We start from the raw sequence: 24105 nt of genomic DNA on the forward strand, positions 1-24105 counted from the left end.
CTCTCCTCATCTGCTGGCCTCACCACAGCTGAATCATAATCAGACCTACATTTTAAACTGGTTTTTGGGGCACATTTAGCAGGACTGAATCTTGGGGCACATATGTGAGTTGAAAGGAACACTCTAGAGGGAGCACACATCTCGCTAAGAGGTTTCCTGACTCCACAAGCAACCGTCCACCCAAACTAGCTCAGATGATCCAGACCCGAGAATATTTTATCAGAGAGTCTGAAGGAGAAATAAATAGGTGTGCTGTGTTTATGTGTTTGAGCTTATTAAATATTAAACAGCCTCTAAAGCCTCGGGGAGTCCCATCCCCTTCTTTGACAAGTGAAAGCCTCTGATTGCAACAGACTGAACACTGTCTAGTCAGATGGCAAGGGCCCAGCCAGATGACATCAGCCAGGTCTCTCCTCCATCCCCCCTTCTCTCCCTTTCCCTTCCCCATCCAGCCCTGGGCACTTGGGAATCACTGAATATTTACAGCAAGTGTTAATTAAATGGACCAGTGATTTCATTTTGTAATGAACACAAATGTCACATTTGAAATGCCTACTCTTGGTGGCAAATAAGAGCATGATAATGACAGCAATAAACTGTGAGTTTCTGCAGCCAAGCCTCTGATGCTTAGAATCTCAATGCCTCTAAACTCTTAACTGGGACACCTAGCTGAAATATAGCAAGCTCCAGTTAGCAGGAACCTCATTTTAGATCCATGCCATCATTGTTATTGCGAGTGACAGGAAGTAGCAGCTGCTGTCTCCATCAGCCGGAGAAGACACCAAGAATCCGGCCTGTGGACTTGGCTGTAAAATCCTTCCTCCCCGATCAGGCTTCTCCTCTCTTATTTTTTTTTTTTTGCTGCTTGCTTCAGTTTATTGTCTGTGAAACTCAAAGTTTGAAGAGGCAAATCTAATCTCTGTTTATTTTCTTACAAGGAGTTTAGATGATCAGAGCTACAGGGATACTTGGTAGAAGGATATATAATTAAAGAATAATCCAGACATGTAGGCTTCATTCTGAGCACAAGGTTGCGCCTATAAAAAGACCACACACACACACACACACACACACACACACACACACACACACACACAACACAGACTTCCTTAGGTGTGTGTATATTTTCCTTATATTTTTTCTTGACCTATTTCTAAAGCTTGCCTGGTGAACAATATCAGAGAGCCATTGTTCCGAAGTCTTCTAGAACTAAACAACGGTTTGCAGTTGAAGGTTCTCCTGGTCATATATGGACCACTACTGGCTGCTTATAACGTGTGTTTGTGTGTGTATGTGTGTGTGTGTGTGTGTGTGTGTGTTGTGTGGTGAGGGGAGTGGGAAGAGGTGAGGCTGGATAGTTGAGCAGTAGTCACATCATACAAGTCACGCTAAAGATGTCCTCTTCTGAGGATAATGGGAAGCTGAAAAAAAATTATGAGCAAGGATCAGAAGAGAATTCTAGAAAGATGTTCAGTGTCTTCATATAGGGGAGTTTGGAAGGGATCAAGACCAGATGCAGAGATGAACAAGGAGATCTTGAGTCCAGGAGAGTTTTATGGAGGCCCTAATTACAATTAGGCTGTGTATGGAGAGTAAGGGATGGATAGGGAACTGTTTAAGATGCAGGAATAACAGGGAGTAGTGACTGAGGGAACAGGAGGAGGCAGGTGGGAGGGAGCGGTGAGGTCAAGGTTGATTCCCAAGTCTCTGGTTTTGGGGGCGGCATGGGTAGTGGTGCCTATCAGAAAGACAAGGAGGTGACACCGAAAGGAGAGCACATTTGGAGGCAGAAAGACGACGACATCATTAGATTCCAGCTGCATCTGTGCGGAAATGCCAATCAGCGGAGACGGCCTGGAGCTCGGGAGAGAGGTTGGGACTGGGGCAGAGGATGGAGAGTCTCCAGCAAAGAGACTGCACTGGCAGCTGTGGATGGGGGTGAAATCACATGAGGGGAAGGTGCAGGGAGAGAAGACAAGCAAGACGCAACCTCATGGACACCAGGGCTGGAGGGACAGCACAGCAGAGCAGGGAACCTGCCCTGAGCCAGGCACAGAGGGAACAAAGAGAAGGTGGCCCAGGAGAATGTAGTGCCACAGAGCCAGGGGGAACTGAAAGGGAGCACGTTCGAATGAGCCCAGAGCCACAGAGGCCACATCCGAGCAGGGCAGAAGCACGCCTGTGGAGCCAGGGGTGAGAGACCTCCAGTGACCAGGGGGTATGATGGCACTAGAAGCTGGACGGCCACAGAATGAGGAACGAGAGGCCTGTGGGGAAGGGGTGACAGCAAGTGCAGACCCACCTCTCATGGCTGCTGCGTGCAGAGCAGAAGGGGTCGCAGAGGGCACTGGCTGGAGGTGGCTGTGCATCAGAGAGGGTGTTTTCTTCAGTTAGATTGGGACGTGGTCATGAAGGGGAGGAATCCATGGAGGAGATGCTTAAGATAGAGAAAAACAGAGGAAAGGCTCAAGGGAGAAGCTCTGTGAGGTGATAGAAGCAGCTGGGATTGAGGTACACATGGATCAGTGAGTGCTGGTTGATGGGCTAAGGGTCTTCCTCTGAGATGCTCATGCTTTTGCGTGTGTGCAGTGAGTGGGTTGGGAGGCTGCAAAAACCCCATTAAAGATACAATTAAGTTTGTGGGTAAAGAAGTAGGACTAGGAGCTCCCTGGCGCTGGCTTTGGTTTCTCTGCAGAAACATAAGCAGCAGCATCTTCTTAAAGCAAAAGCCTTGACTATCTGGGACCTGAAGCAAGAGGTAAAACCACAGTGGGGAACAGAGACCCTGAGCAGGCACTCCTGGCAGAACTGGCTAGAAACACTGAAGATCTGTGTGGGATTCATCACAATAACCACGAACCAACCTGAAGTTGCATGAACCTTTTCCTGACCACACTCAGACGCTCGGGGGTAGAAATAAAAGGTGTGTGTGTGGTAGGACCAGTCCAACCCTGGGGGTGGGTGTGTGTGTGAGAGAAAGGGAGAGACAGAGAAAGTGTGAGCAGCCAAGGGAGGTGTGGCCCACGGTCAGGAAGTAGTTGGAAGGGTACACAATAGATTTGCACTGAATTGGTAAAAAAAGTACGACAGGCAGGGCTCATAGGATCTCAGAAGCTGGAGGAAATGGACATGAAATTGCCTAAGGACAGGGTCTATCAGTTTTGTTCACTGCTCTGTCCTTGGCTCCTAGAGCAGTGCTTACGCCAAGGGACATCTCAAGGGACATCTGTGAGCCCATAAATGAAGGCGTGGATGATGGCACAGAAGTAGCACAGGAGGAGCAGTGAGAAAGCTGCTGCATGCTACAGCTGGGATGATGGTGGACTTGGGCTTGTAAGTCTCGGGAGTGACACAGCTCAGGGTGACGACAAGGTGCAAGTGGACCCTGAAGTTTTCTCTCTAGGAGACAGAAAAGCACAGTTCAACAAAGAACACCTTCCCGCGGGTGTCCACGGTGTGTCAGAAAATGCAGAAAATGGCAAGACCTTCTCTAGTGGGACCAACAGCAAATGTCTCAGGTCCTGAAAATTCTTGCTTTACCATTTGAGATGGCTCTTCCTCCTCCAATGTGGCATTTCCAAGATATCCAGTGTATCCCTTCAGAGTGGCAGCCTGCCACTCGTGGTGGTGTGCGCCTGTCCTGAACACCATCTTTACAGGTGGACGCTGGTTCTGCAAACATGGCCAAGTGTGGGTCACAAGGAGGGCTGGGGTCACCGCCTTTGACTTGGCTGCTCCTGGCTCTGCCTACACAGGGAGCAGTGGAGAACTCTGGCCACAGGTCTTGGCAGGCTGCCACACTGAAGGGATACACAGGATCTCTTGGAAATGCCACATTGGAGGAGGATGTCACTTTTCCCCTGTGGAAATGGACGGTGTGCAGTAGGGGAGGACAGACACAGGGCTTGGAGTCAGACCTGACCGAACAGATGAGATACTCATCTTACCTTCGTAACTTATCAGCCATGCTGGGGAAGAATTTACAGACCATCCTGGGCCCCCATCTCCCTCTCTTTAATTAGGAATAATCAGACTTGCTTCCAGGGTTGCTGCGAAGATTAACAATCAGCCTTAGCAGTGGACAGGTGCTGAATAATGGATAGTTCCTGTCTCTCTGACCTTTATCCTTTTTGGGTAATTATATTGAGACCCTGAAGCCACCTGGGATCACTCCTGGTGATTTGTTGGATGAAAAACTGGAGGGACCAGGCCCCTCTTAGGCTGAATGACAGGTCAATGAAGGCAGGATCTGAGTCCTCCCTTCCACCATCCCCAAAACGTCCTGCAGCCTGATACTGGCCTCAGGGCCTCTGCAGAGGAAATGCTTATAAAAGAGACGCTGTCTGGCCTAGCGGATGGAGAGGGATTCCGAGTTCCAATTCGCATTATTTAATATACTTGAGTCTTATATTTCCTAATCTGTTGAATGGAGGGGATGATTCAGCCTGGTGTTTTGCATATGTATTATATCAGAATAATATATAAATCCCAAATAATAGCCCACCCTGGGGTACTCAGCCATACAGTGTTAATATCTCCATTCTCTGACTTTCTAAAACGTACCTTCAGGTACTTAGTTATCTTTTCCATGACCCTCTGTTTCTTTTTGTGTGTGTGTGAGATGGGGTCTTGTTCTGCTGCCCAGGCTGGAGTGCAGTGGCACAATCTCCGCTCATTGCAACCTCTGCCTCCCAGATTCAAGTGATTCTCCTGCCTCAGCCTTCCAAGTAGCTGGGACTACAGGCACGCACCACCATTCCTGGCTAATTTTTGTATTTTTAGTAGATATGGGGTTTCACCGTGTTGGCCGGGCTGGTCTCGAACTCCTAACTTCAGGTGATCCGCCCAACTTGCCCTCCCAAAGTACAGGCATGAACCACCATGCCCAGCCTACCGTGGCCCTCTTTTATCAGGTGGTTCGATTCTGCTTTGCCACGAAGGCTACCTAGACATGTGGTATGCAGATGTAATATATAGACATTTATAACAAAGGAGAAAGGATTTGAGGAACCTGGGAGTCAGACTGCATCAAGATATGCAGGTGTCACGGCTAGAGGCTGGAGGCTGCTCAGAGTCCAACCGTGCTTCTGTTTAGAAACATACTGGAAAGGTACCCAGCTGGAGAGAAGCTCTTTTACGGACTCAAGCCTATTTCAAGTTCTGGGCTTTTGATGAAGATGATTCTCTTACCACTCCTTTGCAGAAAACCGCCTGTGAGCATCGCTAGGCAGATGTCAGGTTATAAATAGAGGATTCTTCCCAGGATGAAAAGCAAGGTAAAGAGACGGAATTCACCTATATAGAGAATCTGCCTCCTCTCTTGGAGAAAACAAACGATTGGTGTTTTGTTACTGCACTTCTCGGCCAGCTAAGAAGTGGGAACTCAGGGTAGTGAGGGTGCTGGTGACACCCCCACCCCACCCTTGGAGGCTGCTGCAATAGGTCAACTGACGGGTGAGGGCCTGAGTTCAGGCAATGAGGAGAAGAGGGCAGTGCAGAGGGAGATTTTGGAAGCAGCAGCAGAGAATTAATGCACATAAAAATTCTAGGTTGGGAGGCTGAGGCAGATGGATCACCGGAGGTCAGGAATTCCAGACCAGCCTGACCAATGTGGTGAAACACCGTCTCTACTAAAAATACAAAAATTAGCTGGGTGTGGTGGTGGGTGCCTATAATCCCAGCTGCTCAGGAGGCTGAGGCAGGAGAATCTCTTGAACTTGGGAGGTGGAGGTTGCAGTGAGCCGAGATCATGCCATTGCAGCCCAGCCTGGGCGCCAGAGTGAGAATCCATCTCAAAAAAATAAAAATAAATAATTCCAGGAAGAGGACAGAAGACTTCAAGATGTGTAGCCTATGTGACTGAGTGGATGACGATGCCACAGATTTGATGGGACCATGGAAGGTTAAGGGAGGAGAGAGAAGGTAATAAGTTTGGCTTTGGACCTGCTGAGTTTGAAGTACTCAGGTGGGGCTCTGCAGGAGGCAACTGGAATGTGACCAGAAAGATCCGCTTCCATAGGTGCTGGAGAAGGAGGAGCGCATGCTGCTAGACGGCGTTTATAAAGACATAGTGGAGAATGGCTGTCCCTAAATGCAGATTTGGAAATTTTTCTCTCGGATGAATGTTCTTTGAGGTTCCTGCTTTGGCCGACTAGAAAAAAGGGTGGTGATGGTGGAAGTGTCTGTCATGGCTGTGGATCAGAAGTGGATGTTATATCTCGGTCTTCAGCCATCCCATTCCCCAATTCTCTCTATTGCTAGCAACTATTTCACTTCTGCCATGCTGGGTTACCTGCTTTTATGCAGAGAAGACAGGTTTGGAGTGATTTGGAAAGACCTGTATATCTTAGAGACTGACACATCCAGCATCAATGTCAAGGTGCCCCAAGCTCTCCTGCAAGGACCCCCACAAATTGGAAAAAAACACCTACTAGGCAGCCAAGCCCAAGATTTTCTCCTCTTGGCTAACGTTGGTGAACATCACCAGGGAGGTGGGGAGAGCCTGATATATGGTAAATGCACTCATCCACCTGCGATGACAGGTTAATGACCTGCTTCCATGAAACTGGAGTCCTGCCTGATACCACCTGCCCCTTCCAGCGGAATTGTTACTATTTGCTTTATATGGTTGCTTTGCCATAAATCTGAGAAACTGTGTACACCATGAAAGAGAATATGGCATTGAAATCATTCCCACCAATAATGGAAATAGCTAAGATGAGCTTGGATATGTTCACAGCTGTTAAACAAATAAAAAACGCATTAAGCGCAAGTTGAAATTTACTCTGCCAGCTAAGGAAAAGTCATACACTCGAGCCTGCTAAGTGGACCCTTTAACTCTTGTTTGAAGCTCTTCTAATGCCTTGTGTAGCTTAAGGATGGCTATGTCTGAAACTGCATTCCTGATCGTGCTCTTTAGGAATGACAGAATTGCATATCATTCGTATCTCACTCCTGAATTTCTGTTAGTACATTTTAAAAGAACAGAGTGTATGGCCTGGGTGTTTAGTGTTCGTGTCCATGTAAAGACTGAGGCATCAGGACTTAATGCTTCTGTACTTGTGTTAGTCAAGGTTCTGGACAGAAAGAACCTGGTGGCTCCACAGACTCAGTGTTTAGGAGCTGCTGGATTGGGAGCTCAGATTCTGACTTTGATACCAATTCAGACTTTGCCCCTGAACCCCTGACCTACCCAGCCTCCGGCTTCTCAGAACCTTTTGCAAACAGAAGTAGTAAGTCTTGTTGTCTTCATGAGACTGCTGCAAATATTAACTATTTAAATCACTATATCCCACAAATAGTTCCCTTTGCAAGCACAAAACAAAATTCTGAGACTAGATTTATGAATAGAAAAATGTCTATTGTTTCTGATATGTTATTAAACTGTATCCTCCCTTGGCAGGAAATGCAGATGGGCCTGTGGTTTGCTGCTGGGTTTCGACTACTCCTATTTGGGATAAACTACCCAAGTTTCACGAGATTCAAGTGGCATCCCTTCTGAAAGGAAAGGATACAAAGGCTTTTGTTATGTCGTTTCAAATTGCACCCAAGAAAGAATCCCACGGCCTGTGCTATAAGAGACTCATTGTTTGAGATATATGACCCTCCCCAAAATGCAGAAAAAAGTTTTTCTCATCATTCCACACAAGCATCCTAGGGCAAATGCATAACACACACGTCCTTGCACACTCACGGGCACACTCACAGGCACGCCCTGCACCCTCGCACCTCGTGTTTCCATCTATGAGGCACGCAGCTCTACTACAACCTTTATCCCTGGCGATGAACCAAGACAAACTTGAGCTCTCATTCCATGGAATCACTCTGTCCTCCCAGACTTTTCTGATAAAGAACACGAAGAAGCAAAAGTATAGACACCAGGTGTACATACCTGACACAAAAGTATAAAACCACAGGTCCCGACTTTTTAGGGAAGTCATGTTCCAATACTCTTCGATCTAGTTGAAGCCAGTTTAAGTGTCCCCTGAGAAAAATAGAGACAAATTGGTTAGGGATTTGCATTTTGCAGAAGTGTTTTTTTTTGGGTTGAAGGTATATATGGAGCAGAACGTGCTGGATTGTAGATAAACTTCAATCTTCACCTTATTTTTAAATTTCTTTGTTTAATTTTAATTTTTATTTTTTGAGACAAAGTCTTGCTCTGTGACCCAGGCTGGAGTGCAGTGGCACGATCTTGGCTCACTGCAACCTCCGTCTCCTGGGTTCAAGCAATTCCCTGCCTCAGCCTCCTGAGTAGCTAGGATTACAAGCATGAGCCACCACACCAGGCTAATTTTTGTATTTTTAGTAGAGACGGGGTTTCACCATGTTGGTCAGGCTGGTCTCAAACTCCTGACCTCACGTGATCCGCCTGCCTAAGCCTCCCAAAGCACTGGGATTATAGGTGCGAGCCACTGTACCCGGCCACCTTCACCTTATTACTAGCTTTTCAGTATTGAAGAACCCCATGGGATTATGGAGGGGATACCAAGTCAGCAGTGGACACTGTGTAGTGTGAGGGGGAGGATAGGAACTGGAAAGTGAAGGGATTGAGACCTGCTGTTTCTCAGGAAACACTGAAACGAAAATGTAATCAGAACTCTCCTTCTTGTCCTGAACTGCCTTTCCACCACACTCCCAATTGTCTTTTTTCCTGAAGACTGAAAGCACACTTGAGAACATGTTAGCAATCCTCACCACATCTTGCTGGAGTGAAAAGCAAACCACACACAGTGTCTTAAAATGTTAAACTTACCGCCAGGGGCAGTGGCTCATGCCTTTAATCCCAGCACTTTGGAAGGCTGAGGCAAGAGATCCTCAGAGGGGAACCACTTTCCAGGCAGAAAGACCAGCCTGTGCAAAGGCCCTGTGGTGAGGGAGGACCCCAGCGTCTTAGTGTCCTGTGAGTGGAAAGCCATGAGGCTAGGGAGAGCCCTGGGGGCCACGTCTTGGAGGTTGGTCTTGGAAGAGTGGGGCAAAGCCATGGAATAACCAAGCTGCAGAATTTACTCTTTCCTTTCCCTGCTCTCTGTATCCAATGTCAGCCCATCATCCTGGAGAAGACAGTCCTATAATCACTTTATGGAGTAAATTCACATGGAACAGACCCAAATGACCCCACTGCATTTCCCCGGTGGCTGATGCCGTGTGACATGTGTGCTAAGGACTGTGGATAATGAGAAACTAAATCTGTCTGCATCATTGTCTAAAAACGCTTGCTCCTCTCAGCACATGCTTTTTTTTTTTTTTTTTTTTGAGACGGAGTCTTGCTCTGCCGCCCAGGCTGGAGTGCAGTGGCCGGCTCTCAGCTCACTGCAAGCTCCGCCTCCCGGGTTCCCACCATTCTCCTGCCTCAGCCTCCCGAGTAGCTGGGACTACAGGCGCCCGCCACCTCGCCCAGCTGGTTTTTTGTATTTTTTAGTAGAGACGGGGTTTCACCGTATTAGCCAGGATGGTCTCGATCTCCTGACCTCGTGATCCGCCCGTCTCGGCCTCCCAAAGTGCTGGGATTACAGGCTTGAGCCACCGCGCCTGGCCTCAGCACATGCTTAAACCCCCCACAAAGGAAAGAGAAAACACACAAGTGGCTTCCAACCCCTTTTTGAGGCTTCCCTCAAACTGCACCTTTTGCACAAGAAAAAAAAAAAAGAAAAAAATCTCTCTCCACAAAGCCCACACCTGTGGCTACAGGGAAGACTTTTGGACCTGCCTTAGAATAGTGACCACCTGAAGAACTTTGGCCTGTTTTTCCTCTGTCTAAGAATCTCCAGTTGGAAAAAAAAATTCCATGAACTTTATCTTTTTATTACGTTGCTCTGAATATAGGAAAAGTAAAAAAAAAATAAATGAAAGGGTTGGGGGCAGTGGCTCAAGCCTGTAATCCCAGCACTTTGGGAGGTGAAGGCAAGCAGATCACTTGAGGTCTGGAGTTCCAAAACAACCTCGCCAACATGGTGAAACCCCATCTCTACTAAAAATACAAAACATTAGCCAGACATGGGCAGGTGCCTGTAATCCCAGCTACTCGGGAGGCTGAGGCAGGAGAATCGCTTGAACCCGGAAGGTGGAGGTTGCAGTGAGCTGAGATCGCACCATTGCCCTCCAGTCTGGGTGACAGAGAGAGACTCTGTCTCGAGAAAAAAATATATATAAATAGGGCGGGTGTGGTGGCTCATGCCTGTAATCCCAGCACTTTGGGAGGCCAAGGTGGGCAGATCACGAGGTCAGGAGATCGAGACCATCCTGGCTAACACGGTGAAACCCCGTCTCTACTAAAAAATACGAAAAAATTAGCTGGGCGTGGTGGCAGGAGCCTGTAGTCCCAGCTCCTCAGGAGGCTGAGGCAGGAGAATGGCAGGAACCCAGGAGGCAGACCTTGCAGTGAGCTGAGATCGTGCCACTGTACTCCAGCCTGGGCAACAGAGTGAGACTCTGTCTCACAAATAAGTAAATAAATAAAGAGAAGAGAGTATTGTAAGTAAAATAACAGGAGCAACTTCTTCCAGAAAGCTGGGATAAATTCCGTTCTGACTAGAACACAAGATCAGGAAACAGAAGGTCTGGGTGCCAATGTCATCTCTGCCCACACCTGATAATGCCCCACAGGCACCATGATGTTTTAAACCTCTGTTCCTTAGCTCATGCTGTTCCTTCATCCCAGTATGCCCTTCCCTTCCTTCTTCCCCGGCCCATCCTGCGGGACTCAGTTCTCATGTCTTTACTCCAGAAAGTCTTCCCACACCACACACCAGGTGGGACAGGGGGTCCTTCTCCAACCCTTACAGCACCCACCCTGGGGGCTCACCCATGTCTGCACTTCCCAGTCTACAGAACTGGCTCTCTATGCATTCACTTTCCCCAGCTGACTTTTTTTTTTTTTTTTTTTTTTGAGACAAAGTGTCACTTTGTGGCCCAGGCTGGAGTGCAGTGGTGTGATCTCGGCTCACTGCAACCTCCGCACTCAGAGTTCAAGCAATTCTCCTGCTTCAGCCTCCTGAGTAGCTGGGACTACAGGCACATGCTGCCACGCCCAGCTATTCTTCTGTATTTTAGTAGAGACGGGGTTTCACTGTGTTGCCCAGGCTGGTCACAAACTCCTGAACTCAGGCAATCCACCTGCCTCAGCCTCCCAAAGTCCTGGGATGACAGGTGTGAGCCACTGTGCCCAATACCAGTTGACTTTTTATATCTGGAAAATGCCACAAGATCTACCTCGTGAGGAGAATGTGTGCATGTCTGGTCAACTGGAAGGTGTCCAATTATCTTAAGCTGCAACCACTTCCTTCCTGCCTCTGAAAATGCCCCCAAACTCTGTGGGTCTTCTCTTGGGGCTCAGCCTCCTGCAAGTACACCATGTGTATGGCATGTGCCTGGCCTTCACTCATGCTGCCTCTCCTCCTTGGAACTAGAGAACCGTCTCTCCATCCCTTTATCTGAATGTTCAGCCATTGTCCAAGGCTGAGTTCAAGTCTTACTTTTTGTGAAGTCTTCCTTGATTGCCTAAGTCTAGGGTTTTTTTCAAACTTCTCCAGGGCTTCTGGTTTGTATCATCTTCAAGGCATCTGGCATAATCTTGTACAATTAGTTATTTTTAAAAAACATGACCTGGGCTGGGTGAGGTAGCTCACCGCCTGAAATCCTAGCACTTTGGGAGGCCGAGGTGGGCAGATCACGAGGTCAGGAGTTTGAGACCAGCCTGACCAATATTGTGAAACCCCATCCCTACTAAAAAAAATACAAAAATTAGCCAGGCGTGGTGGCACATGCCTGTAATCCCAGCTACTCAGGAGGCTGAAGCAGAAGAATTGCTTGAACCCAGGAGGCAGAGGTTGCAGTGAGCTGAGATGGCACCACTGCACTCCAGCCTGGGTGACAGAGTGAGACTCCATCTCAAAAAACAAAACAATTAAACAAAAAACATGACCTGTTTCTCAATGATCAGTTTCCAACATTAATAGAAATTATCCCCCAAAACCTAGCACAGTGTCTAGCAACTGTTAGGTGCTCCTAAGAAGCATTTGCTCATTGATTTGAATGAATACCTGCAAGAGCAAGTCATCCAATGGCAACGTAGACTTAAATATTCATCTTCTGTCTTACCATATTTCATGATAAATAGTCTGATGGGGAACAACCTTTTCATTATTCTTACAAGACAAGGCTTTGAATCACCCACAGACTGGAATGATACAAAAATACAGTGATTCTTCTCCGGCCACCAGCTCAAAGAATAAGGAGGACCTGAGAGACAGAATATTCCATCTGTGGAATATTCAAGATTAGTCATTGGTGCAGGCTTGAGATATCCTCATCCCAACCCATTGGCACACGAGTGACCACACACGCTGCAAGAGATTAGACTTAGGTCCCTGCGGGTCACCATTCACATGTGATGAACTTCAAGGTGGGGACATGTCGCGTGAAGGGATGCAGATAGATGTCATTTGGATTCCAGTCTGTTGGGTTTACGCACTGCCAATTCTTCTTCATCCACAGAGGACAAACCGATGGATTCCCCTTCTAGAAAACTTTATTCCCCACATTAAACTTTTTAAAAGAATGACTTTTTAAGCAATGAATTTGACTGGCAATTCCTTTGTTCCCAGCCATCTATTGGTTTAACAATTATCAAGCAATTAAATAGACGAGAAAGTCTATGTAAGAAAATGGGCCAGGTGCAGTGGCTCACGCCTGTAATCCCAGCACTTTGGGAGGCCAGTGGTGGGTGGATCACAAGGTCAGATTGAGATCAACCTGGCCAAAATGCTGAAACCCCGTCTCTACCAAAAATACAAAAATTAGCCAGGTGTGGTGGCGCATGCCTGTAGTCCCAGCTACTTGGGAGGCTGAGGCAGGAGAATCGCTTGAACCGGGGAGGCAGAGATTGCAGTGAGCTGAGATTGTACCACTGCACTCCAGCCTGACAACACAGTGGGGTTCTGTCTCAAAAAAAAAAAAAAAAAAAAAAATGGTCAGGAAGCAAAGAGAACATGGAAGCTGGAATGACCTCTACATGATCCTACATGGAATAGTTGGCCTCTGAGGACAAATGACATTCTTTCCTCCACTTTCCCTGCTTGAACTCAAACACTCCAGTCCTGTGAGGGGATCATGATGTGTGGCCTTGCATGGCTCCAGTGGCCAGTGGAGAGGTAGACTGGAGTCCTTGGACCCTCAGGAGGAAAGAGGTCAGCTGCATCCATTTTAAGGGCTTGTAAAAGTCTCTCACTGAAGGCTGCTTATAAAGGCAGACTGAAGGGACGTGTGACCCATCTAAGGCCCTTATGAAAACTGCCCACTATTTGGGCAAAAACTGAAAGATGGATTAAAAAGTGAACTGGAAACCATAGTTCTGGGCCCACCACTTTTGGCTGCAGCACTTGTTAAAATGTTGTTTTCGGCCGGGCGTGATGGCTCACGCCTGTAATCCCAGCACTTTGGGAGGCCGAGACGGGCGGATCACGAGGTCAGGAGATGGAGACCATCCTGGCTAACACGGTGAAACCCCATCTCTACTAAAAACACAAAAAATTAGCTGGGCGTGGTGGCGGGTGCCTGTAGTCCCAGCTACTCGGGGGGCTGAGGCAGGAGAATGGCGTAAACCTGGGAGGTGAAGCTTGCAGTGAGCTGAGATCATGCCACTGCACTCCAGCCTGGGTGACAGATGAGACTCCGTCACACACACACACAAAATGTTGTTTTCTGTTCATCTCAAAGTCACATTCCCTGTACTCTACAGGGTCAAGAATTCCACACTGCAAAGGTGTTTGCTTTCCTATTAAACCTTTCACAGTCCTGACATCAAGTGCTTTCCTCAAACCTTTTATGTTTCTTTTGCATTAGGATGGGATGGAACGCAAAGTGGTAAAGAGGCATTTCCTTTATACAGTTTAACTAAGAGATGCCTGATAGCTTGGTTTTCATGATTCTCATTGATTTTTCATTTGAGAACGCACTTCATTGCCTTTGCCAATAATAACACACACACACACACACACACACACACACACACACAAAAGCATCCCAACAGCCACACAGAGTATTTTTGTTATTATGTGACTGATAACTATCTTTAAAGCTGAGCAAGATAACGCTCATTTGGTTTATGGTTGCAGTAGGTCAAACTGTCAGGTCAGTAATAAATATGCAATTGCTTCTGGGCAATAGAAATTGGATGCATTCATTTAACAGATTGCTTTTAGCTTCTACATATAAAACAAATAGATTTTTGGTTCAAGTGTTGGCACCTTCAATAGCGATGGCCTCAGGGAGAGCTTTGTTTATAGTTACTGGAGGGTGGAGGTGTGTGATAAGTCTATCTGAATCCGTCACTTTCCAGATCCAGGGGAGAATGATACTGCCTGGCTTCTAGATGTTTTTATTGTAACAGGCAATTTCATATGGAATGAGTTTCTACAGAAAGCCAAAGCGAGAGAGGAAGTTCTTATATGTTTATCTATTTAGAGACAGGGTCTCACTCTGTTGCCCAGGCTGGAGGGCAGTGGCGCAATCATAGCTCACTGCAGCCTTGAACTCCTGGGCTCAGGTGATCCTCCTGCCTCAGCCTCTGGAATAGCTGGAACTACAGCCACATACCACTGCACCTGGGTAATTAAAAAAACGTTGTTGTTGTTGTTGTTGTTGTTGTTTTTGGTAGAGACAGGATCTCGCTATGTTGTCCAGGCTGGTCTCAAACTCCTGGCTTCAAGCAATCCTCCCACTTCAGCCTTCCAAAGTGCTGGGATCACAGGTGTTAGCCACCACAACTGGCCAAGTATATGAAATGCTTATAGATGTTGCTGGATGGAGGTGGGGAGAGGAGCTCTTCAAATGGAAGAATGTCGATGTATTTAGTATCCTTGTTTTGTAGTGTGTGTGTTCATCAAGGACAGACCAGGCACTTTGGGAGGTCGAGGTGGGCGCATCACCTGAAGCCAGGAGTTTGAGACCAGCCTGGCCAACATGGTAAAACCCTGTCTCTACTAAAAATACAAAAAATTAGTTGAGTGTGGTGGCAGACGCCTGTAATCCCAGCTACTAGGGAAGCTGAGGGATGAGAATCACTTGAACCCGGGAGACAGAGTGCAGTGAGCTGAGACTGTGCCACTGCACTCCAGCCTGGGTGACAGAACAAGACTCCATCTCAAAAAAAAAAAAAAAAAAGGACCGACCAGTGATACTGATTTCACTATAAACCCTTAACAATACAGGAAGGTTAAAGTAGGGTGTATACTGGGGACACCAGATTACTAAATCCGGGGCTCTCTAGCCCAGGAGAAATTGTTGGCTCCACTATGTTTTCTTAAGTCTATTCCAAATTTTCTTTTTAAAAATATTTTATTTTAGTTTTTTAGAGACAGAGTCTCATTCTGTTGCCCAGGCTGGAGTGCAATGGTGCAGTCATAGCTCACTGCAGGCTTGAACCCCTGGGCTCAAGTGATCTTCCCGCCTCAGCCTCCTGAATAGCTGGGACTACAGGTGCACACCACCACTCCTGGCTAATTAAAAACAATTTTTTTTTTGTAAAGTAGGGGTTTTGCCATGATGCCCAGGTTGGCCTCAAACTTCTGGCCTCAAGCAATCTTCTCACCTCTGCCTCCCAAAGCATTGGGATGGCAGGCATGAGTCACCGTACCCAGACCCCAATTTTCTTTTCTAGCAGCTTCTACACCATGTTTTGTGAATCACTTCCTAATCTACAAACACAAGCTCAACAAGGAGTCAAGGGCCAGTGCTTTCTGGATCTCCAGTGGTTAACAGAAGATGCTGAACAAATATTTGTTAAGAGAACGAATACAGCAGCTTCACAATATGCCCCACAGATCCATATTCTTGTAGGTTCAGGGACTGCTGTATAGACACAGCTCCCATCCTAAGTAAACAGTCTCCATATTAAGAATTCACTCTGCTCACCTGTGCCAGGTTCCCAGCTCCCTCTGGTCATTTGCATTGGGAAGGAAAGGAGGGAGAAAGCCGCATCCCTAAGCTCTCCTTGGAGGGCACCGTTCTTTTTTTACTTATCTTAGCTGTATACAGAAAGAGCTATGCTCAAGCACTTCTCTGGTCACTAAATATAAGGTACTGTTGTGTGTTTGCCATTGTTTCCAACAACACAGCATGGGTCGTCTGAGAGGTGGTAATGAACACTGAATGCTGCGCTCTCAGAAGCAGTTATTACAAGCCAGGCACGGAGGCTGCAGCCGCTGACTTTCTCCTCTCTCACCATCCAGCAGATAATACGTGGAAATCCCAAACCTATTTCTAAATAAATTGCTTTCCCAGAGCTGTGTCTTGTGGTTGTTTCTTCTGCAACTGGAAAACTGCTTTTCTATTTTGTTTATTTTTAAATTGTAGATAAGCTTGTGGCCAGGAATGCTGAACAACTGAACCCGTTGCAGAGGCCCTAGCCAATGCCAGTCACGGGTGAAGCAGAAGCAAGGACACAACGACAGCACAGACCCGAGCTCACTCCCGTGCACCAGCGTTCCTGGCACTGGTTCTAAAGATGCATCTTCAATGAGTCAGGCCTTTTTCTTTTTCTTTCTTTTTTTTGTTGAGATGGAGTCTTGCTCTGTCGCCAGGTGGGAGTGCAGTGGCATGATCTTGGCTCACTGCAATCTCCTGCCTCCCGGGTTCAAACAACTCTCCTGCCTCAGCCTCCCAACTAGCTGGGATTACAGGCGCCTGCCACCAGGCCCAGCTAATTTGTTTGTTTGTTTGTTTGTTTTTTTAGTAGAGATGGGGTTTCACCATGTGGGCCAGGATGGTCTCGATCTCTTGACCTTGTGATCTGCCCGCCTTGGCCTCCCAAAGTGTTAGGATTATAGGCGTGAGCCACTGTGCCTGGCCAGGCCATTTTAACTTTAACAGTTTGAGTCAATCAGACTCCACAGACAGCACCAATCAGGTGATTCAATTAATTAGGATATAGTCTGCTGAAAGAAAAGATCCTTAATTGTTTACCATCTAGGTTCTTAAACTAACATCCTGGCCGCAGGATGTCTGTGAGAGCTCTAAAATTTAAGTAAAAATGTATTTTGTGTGTAAACATTTATGAAGGAAAGGGAATATAACTTCAAATTTCTTTTTTTTTTTTTTTTGAGACGGAGTCTCACTCTGTCGCCCAGGCTAGAGTGCAGTGGCCAGATCTCAGCTCACTGCAAGCTCCGCCTCCCGGGTTCATGCCATTCTCCTGCCTCAGCCTCCCGAGTAGCTGGGACTACAGGTGCCCGCCACCTCGCCCAGCTAGTTTTTTGTATTTTTTAAGTAGAGACGGGGTTTCACCGTGTTAGGCAGGATGGTCTCGATAACTTCAAATTTCAAAGGGGGCTGTGATGAAATGAGAGGTTAAAAGCTACTCGTTTTCTTTTTTTTTTAAGAGATGGGGTCTGGGGTCTTGCTCTGTTGCCCAGGCAGGAGACCAGTGGCGCAGTCATAGCTTGCTGCAGCCTCTAACTCTCGGGCTCAAGCAACTCTCCTGCCTCAGCCTCCCAACGTGTTGGGATTACAGGTGTGAGTCTCAAGCCCAGTCCATATTATTAACTGGTATGTGAAAATAAATTCTAACTATACCTGTCTTTTAAATTTGGAGTAATGGCTAACCAAGTTTTTTCTCTTTCTTCCTCAAATTTCTAAACACTTTTTAAAGGCATTAAAAAAAAACCAACCCAAAACAAAAATCAACAACAAAAGACACTTATTTACAGCATTCAACAAGCAATTCTTAAAATTTATGACAGGAGATTCAAATTAAAATTTAAATAGATTATGACAATCATTACTTCAACTTGGGTGTGTTTGACTATTTCTGCTGAATAGCGTAAAAGTTGTTTAGTTATAGGCTATAGCTTCTGATAATGGGATCTTCCATTCCCACCTCACTGCCTAGCCCACAAGTTACTTCTTGATTTTAATTAGTTTTGTTGTTTTTGAGACGAGGTCTCACTCTGTCACCTGGGCTGGAGGGCGGTGGTACAATAGTAGGTCACTGCAGTCTTGAACTCCTGGGCTCAAGTGATCCTCCTGCCTCAGCCTCCTGAGTAGCTGGGACTACAAGTGCACCACCAAGGCTTGCTAAGTTTTATTTATTTATTTATTTATTTATTTATTTATTTATTTATAGACAGATTCTCACTCTGTCACCCAGGCTAGAGTGCATGGTGTGATCTTGGCTCACTGCAACCCCCACTTCCTGGGTTCAAGCAATACTCGTGTGTCAGCCTCTCATAGTAGCTGGAATTACAGGCACACACCACCATACCCACTTAATTTCTATATTTTTAGTAGAGACGGGGTTTTACCATGTTGGGAAGGCTGGTCTCGAACTCCTGACCTCAAGTGATCTGCCACCTCAGACTCCCAAAGTGCTGGGATTACAAGCGTGAGCAACAATTTTTTTTTTTTTTGTGGTAGAGATGGGGTCTTGCTATTGCCCTAGCTGGTCTTGAACTACTCCTGGCTTCAAGGAATCCTCCCACCTTGGACTCCCAAATTGCTGAAATTATAGGCATGAGCCACTGCACTCAGCCCACAAGTAAAAAAAAAAAAAGAAAAAATTGAAATGTGGGTCTTAAAACAGCAATAGAAATATTTCAAAAATAAAAGGTAAAAATGGGTTTCTCTAAGGGATGGATGCCAGTGTTTGATAAACGAAAATCTCAGTTACCCTATTTGTACACCTGGAAACATTAAACCTGAACTTCTGAGTTGGTTCTCCTACTGTTAGGAATGGAAGTTAGAAGGGAGATGGTCTGTAACTTTACAGGCCCCTGGGATGAGTCATTGCTAGCCGCCAACATTCAATGCTGAAGTAGAATCAGCTTTTCTTCTTTGCTCTGGAGGGAGAGAGCAAAAGAAATACTGCAACATTCCCACTGTCTAGAACAGGGGTTTTCAAATTTGCCTGCACACTGGAATCAACTGAGAAGCTTTGAAAATTAATGCTCAGGTCACACCCAGGCCGATTCCACTGGAATTTCTGGGGGATAGGTCCCAGGCACTGGTATTTTATAAAGTGTCCCAGGTAATTCCAATGTGTAGCTAAGGTTAAGATCCATAACTCCGGCAAAATATAAATTTTTAAAAATTTTTTGAGACGGAGTCTCGCTCTGTTGCCCAGGCTAAAGTGCAGTGGCACGATTTCGGCTCACTGCAACCTCTGCCTCTTGGGTTCAGGTTCAGATTCTCCTGCCTCAACCTCCCAAGTCGCTGGGATTACAGGCGTGTGACACCATGCCCGGATAATTTTTTGTATTTTTAGTAGAGATGGGGTTTCACTGTGTTAGCCAGGATGGTCTCGATCTCCTGACCTCGTGATCTGCCCACCTTGGCCTCCCAAGGTGCTGGGATTACAGGCATGAGCCACTGTGCCCAGTCAATAATTATTTTAACATCAGATTTATACCTGGTTCTTGGTTAGTTTCAGGATGTTTTAAAGGCTGCCAAAATGTCATTGTTTGCATATGTCACCATGATTCAGATAATTTATATAGATGACCACCTGTATCTCTTTTTATGAGGACAGAGTTAGTAAAAGTAAAAGGAGGCCAAATGCAAATGAGTCCTGGTACAGAAGAGAGCATTTGTAAAAAAAAAAAAAAAAAAACTGGGGAAATCTGAATCAAGTCTGTAGTTTAGTTAGTAATATAATAGCAATGTTCATTTCTTAGTTTTGATTAAAGTAACATCATTTGCAAGATGTTCACATTTGTTGAAGTTGGGTGGAGGGTGTAAAAGAACTCTCTAATATGATTGCAATTCTTCTTTAACTCTATTTCAAAATTAAAGTTAAAAGATTAAAAAAAGAGAAAGCAGGCCTAGTATTAATGCTGCAAAACTGTTGATTGCTAACAATATTAAACATTCTTGGGCATAAGTTCTTATACTGTGACTTAGATGCTTTATTAATGAATACAACTCATGGGGTGAGAGAAGCTTAGAGAAGTTTCCAATTTCCTATCTACATTCTGCTTTATATATATTTTCTCCAGTTTCATCTGGATCCCAGAAAATGTCAAAAGCAGTTAATTCTGAAAACATCTCTGACAATATATGGCCTAGAGTCACACATTCTACTATTTAGAAATTCTTTTTTTTTTTTTGGAGACAGAGTCTCACTGTGTTGGACTGGACTGCAGGCTGGAAGTGCAGTGGAACAATCTCGGTTCACTGCAACCTCTGCCTCCCAGGTTCAAGCGATTCTCCTGCCTCAGTCTCCCAAAGAGCTAGGATTATGGGTGCATGCCACCACGCCTGACTGATTTTTGTATTTTTAGTAGAGATGGGGTTTCACCATGTTGGCCAGGCTGGTCTTGAACTCCTGACCTCAGGTGATCTGCTCGCCTCGGCCTCCCAAAGTGCTGGGATTACAGGTGTGAGCCACTGTGCCCGGCCTACTATTAGAAATTCTGCTCTTAGTAATGATCATGCTGCTGGTAAGAGTATCGTGCACGTGTATGCACTTTACAGTTTATAAGTGCTTTCCACGTGTTAGTCTTGTTTTATTTGCATTAGGAAATAGACAAGTAATGATACACCACAGGCTGTCATAAAGAATGGAACTACGATTGCATTTTACTATAAAACACACAGTGTAGCACCTGTATAAAGCAGACACACACACGCTCACAATACACATGTAGAATTAGAAAACACGGTTATAAAACAATCTTGCTGTAGTGTCCTGTGATACAGAGCAAGGCTGGGGGATGTAGTACTGTTAGGCTAGCGCTTACTACCTAGGAATCACCAAGCCAGAGCAGGTGACTGTTTTGCAGGGGAAGCTTTTATTCTTCTTTCCTACCAGGTAAAGGAGAAAAGTTCAGACGACCAAAGAGACGCTCACAATGTCTGTTGGCCCTGGCATTGTCCCGCCAGGACTGACAGCCCCTGAGTCATGGCCTCCCCACTGCCCAGCCTTGAAGGCGCCAGCTCTTCACCTCCTCTGGGCTCCTGACACCTGCTCTTTCCCCTGGTGCACCAGGCACATCTGCCAGTTCTTTTTCAGAAATATTTTCCCAGCACCAGCGGTTTTCCAGTGACCTCCTGCTGGCTGGCTGCCACTCCTTCTGTGGCCGGAGAGACCCTCCCACCTAGACTCTGGGGCAGGTGATCGAAGTGGCTGCAGTTTCTCTGGATCATGCCAGAAGGATGGCTCACTCCTCTTCATCACTGGCCCCCATAGAGCCTCCACGAAGCCAGCTCCACTACTAGACAGGGCAAGACACTTTTATCCAGCCTGGCTTCTATGCACGCATGCACGCACGCACGCACGCACACGTGCACAGGCTTTCCTGGTCAGCATGGAGAGCCAGAGAGCTGAGACCTGGAGCATACCAGCTTAGCTGGATGGGGAAGCTGGACTTGGCTGTGTGCAGCCCCTGCTGTGATGTGTGGCTTTGGTGCTCTCAACCCTCCTGGGAGATGAGTGACTTTCTATTTAGGTCCGATTCCTACCCATCAGTGCTGTTAGGGCAGTGATCTGAAATGTTCTGCAGACACACATCATCTTCCCCTTCAGCCCAGGATCACACGCTCATTTTTCAATTCTTGTTTATTCAAAAGGGAAGCCTAATGGGGGCTCCTCTAGAGTTCATGGGATCTTTTAGTAAACTTACATGGGAAATGTGAACAATGGGGCTATGATTAATCGAAACTTAGGGTTTCCTTCTGATGAGTGAAAACAGTCTCAACAGCAATTTAAGTGGTTTACAGTGATTCTCAGGAGAAAGGGGAGAGAATAATCCACATTTGTAAAAGTAATTGTTCTACACATGCATTTGTTGAAAAGCTTTTAAAAAATTGTAGTGCTGAGTCCTTCCCCTCACAGCCCTGAACTTTTTCCCAACTGGGCTGACTTGGCCCTGCCTGCGATTCCTCCTCCCCACTGACTGGTCACTCCCACCTGCGTTCCAGTTCCCTGCAGGCTCCAGGACAAGGGGCCGACCTTGCTCCTCCCAGCTTTCTTGAGGACAATGTGGCTTTGCTCCTGCTGCCTGCTCTCTGAATACACCGCAGCCTGAAATGTCCCTGATTTACAGGGTGACCAGATGGTCCCGTTTGCCCAAGACAGTCCCAATGACACCCCCTTTTGTTCAGTGTCTCAATTTGGATAATAAGTCATAGGACCACCCTGTCCACTTGCAGCTCGCCAAGGTCAAGTATAGCCACGTGCAGGGACATCTGGTCGCCTCTCTCACTGGCCCATGTGGATGCCCACCTGTTTTTGCTTCAATGGCACCACCTGCTTCCTAGGGCCTGGGCTCCCCTGTACTGTCTTGCCCGGCCACTAACCTAACACTGATCTATTAGTAGTTTAGGAAATCATCTCTGTAATTCTGAAGATCTGGAAGGCAGAGAGAGAGAGAGGAGTGTGCGAGTGTGTGTGTGTGAGAGAGAGACTGTGTGTGTGTGCACAGAGGAAAGAGAATTATGAACTATTTTCTTAGAATACCTCATTTTTATCTAGAAATCTATACAGGTATTCACCATACTCTTTTGATAACAGTACATGAAAAAGAAAATGGAAATTTTAGTAAGGATTTTCCTTACTCGTATTACAAAACACCACTTTATAGAGCCAAACTGAAAAGACCCTCGAAAGCAAATATTCTTCTCATCAGATAAGTGATCTGAATTTTTAATTTTCATAGTTGCTCTATTTCAGTTTAGACACTGAAACTGCACAGGTTATTTTCATTTTGAATTTATCATCAAATTTACTTCCTGTTATTGTGATCCCAACAGTAGAGAGAAATGTTTCATTTCCAGAAGTTTTCATTTAACTTAAACAAAAAACAAACCCACATAAGTCCACTTAAAAAAATAAACATTTCAGTCTGAACACAAACCTGCTTGATTAGAAGAACCAGTTTACCTAATAATTTTATAATATTAGCATCACCCTAATTATATCCTTTGGCTGTACCAGGCATGACCACAAGGCCTTTGAAATTCAGATGATGAACTTGGACTGACCCCAGACCATGGGACCCAAGTGGCCTGCAGCTGATTCCGCCACTGACAGCTGGAGTGGAGCAGTTTCGGGTTCTGCACTGACGTCCCCTTTGGGCTGTGGGGGCTCAAGGCAGTACTTACGTTTCATCTGTGAATGCTATTCCAAAGTACTCCTTTTCCTTCAGATTGAAGTGAGAAGCCACAAGGTCAAGAAGCTCCTTGGCCAACAGCTTGGGCTGCAAGGAGAATGCAATGGAATAAGGGTAAGTGATGAGAGCCTGCTTTTCCTAAAATATGCAATCTCAGGTTTCCATCATTTTTTCAATGAAATGACACAAAGCTCAAGTATTTTGAAGCAAATGATTTTTATAAACCCAAACAAATAGACAATGACACTGATGAGCACACAGCCAAGTCAAGGGTTATCAACATATATATATATATATTTATGTATTTTTTAATTGAGATGGAGTCTTGCTCTGTCATCCAGGCTGGAGCGCAGTGGCATGATCTTTGCTCACTGCAACGTCTGCCTCCCGGGTTCAAGCGATTCTCATGTCTCCGCCTCTGAGAGTACAGGCGTATGCCACCACACATGACTAATTCCTTTTATTTTAATTTTTTTTTATTTTTAGGAAAGATGGGGTTTCACCATGTTAGCCAGGCTGGTCTCTGACTCCTGGCTTCAAGTGATCCACCTGCCTCAGCCTCCCAAAGTGCTGTGATTACAGACGTGTGTCACCATGCCTGGCTAATTTTTGTATTTTTAGTAATCCCAGCTACTTGGGAGGCCGAGGAAGGAGAATTGCTTGAACCCGGGAGGCAGAGGTTGCAGTGAGCCAAGATCACGCCACTGTATGCCAACCTGGATGACAGAGCAAGATTCTGTCTCAAAAAAAAAAAAAAAAGGTATCTGCCAGTCTAAAGAAGTACACCAGAGCGTTAGGCATAAAGTCATGGTAGATGTTTGTATTGTTAGGGTTTTTTTGTGTGTTTTTTGTTTTTGTTTGTTTGTTTGTTTTGAGATGGAGTCTCGCTCTGTCACCAGGCCGGAGTGCAGTGGCGTGATCTTGGCTCATTGCAACCTCTGCCTCCCGGGTTCAACTGATTCTCTTGCCTCAGCCTCTCGAGTACCTGGGACCACAGGTGCAC

The 24105-nt window shown here is 46.1% G+C and overlaps 1 protein-coding gene across 6 annotated transcripts in view; it reads right to left on the reverse strand.

The window, feature by feature from the left end:
- Positions 1-24105, reverse strand: part of FRMD4A (FERM domain containing 4A) — a 365202-nt gene that overhangs the window by 146305 nt on the left and 194792 nt on the right. For all 6 annotated transcript variants that reach the window (XM_030940428.1, XM_030940429.1, XM_030940427.1 and 3 more), the window contains exons 3-4: positions 23095-23189; positions 7892-7984 (exon numbers count right to left, since the gene is read on the reverse strand). In XM_030940428.1, the coding sequence (XP_030796288.1) occupies positions 7892-7984; positions 23095-23189 (188 nt within the window). The remainder of the gene's footprint in view (positions 1-7891; positions 7985-23094; positions 23190-24105) is intronic.

This window comes from Rhinopithecus roxellana, chromosome 11, assembly GCF_007565055.1.
Source record: "Rhinopithecus roxellana isolate Shanxi Qingling chromosome 11, ASM756505v1, whole genome shotgun sequence".
In the NCBI taxonomy this organism is placed as follows: domain Eukaryota; kingdom Metazoa; phylum Chordata; class Mammalia; order Primates; family Cercopithecidae; genus Rhinopithecus; species Rhinopithecus roxellana.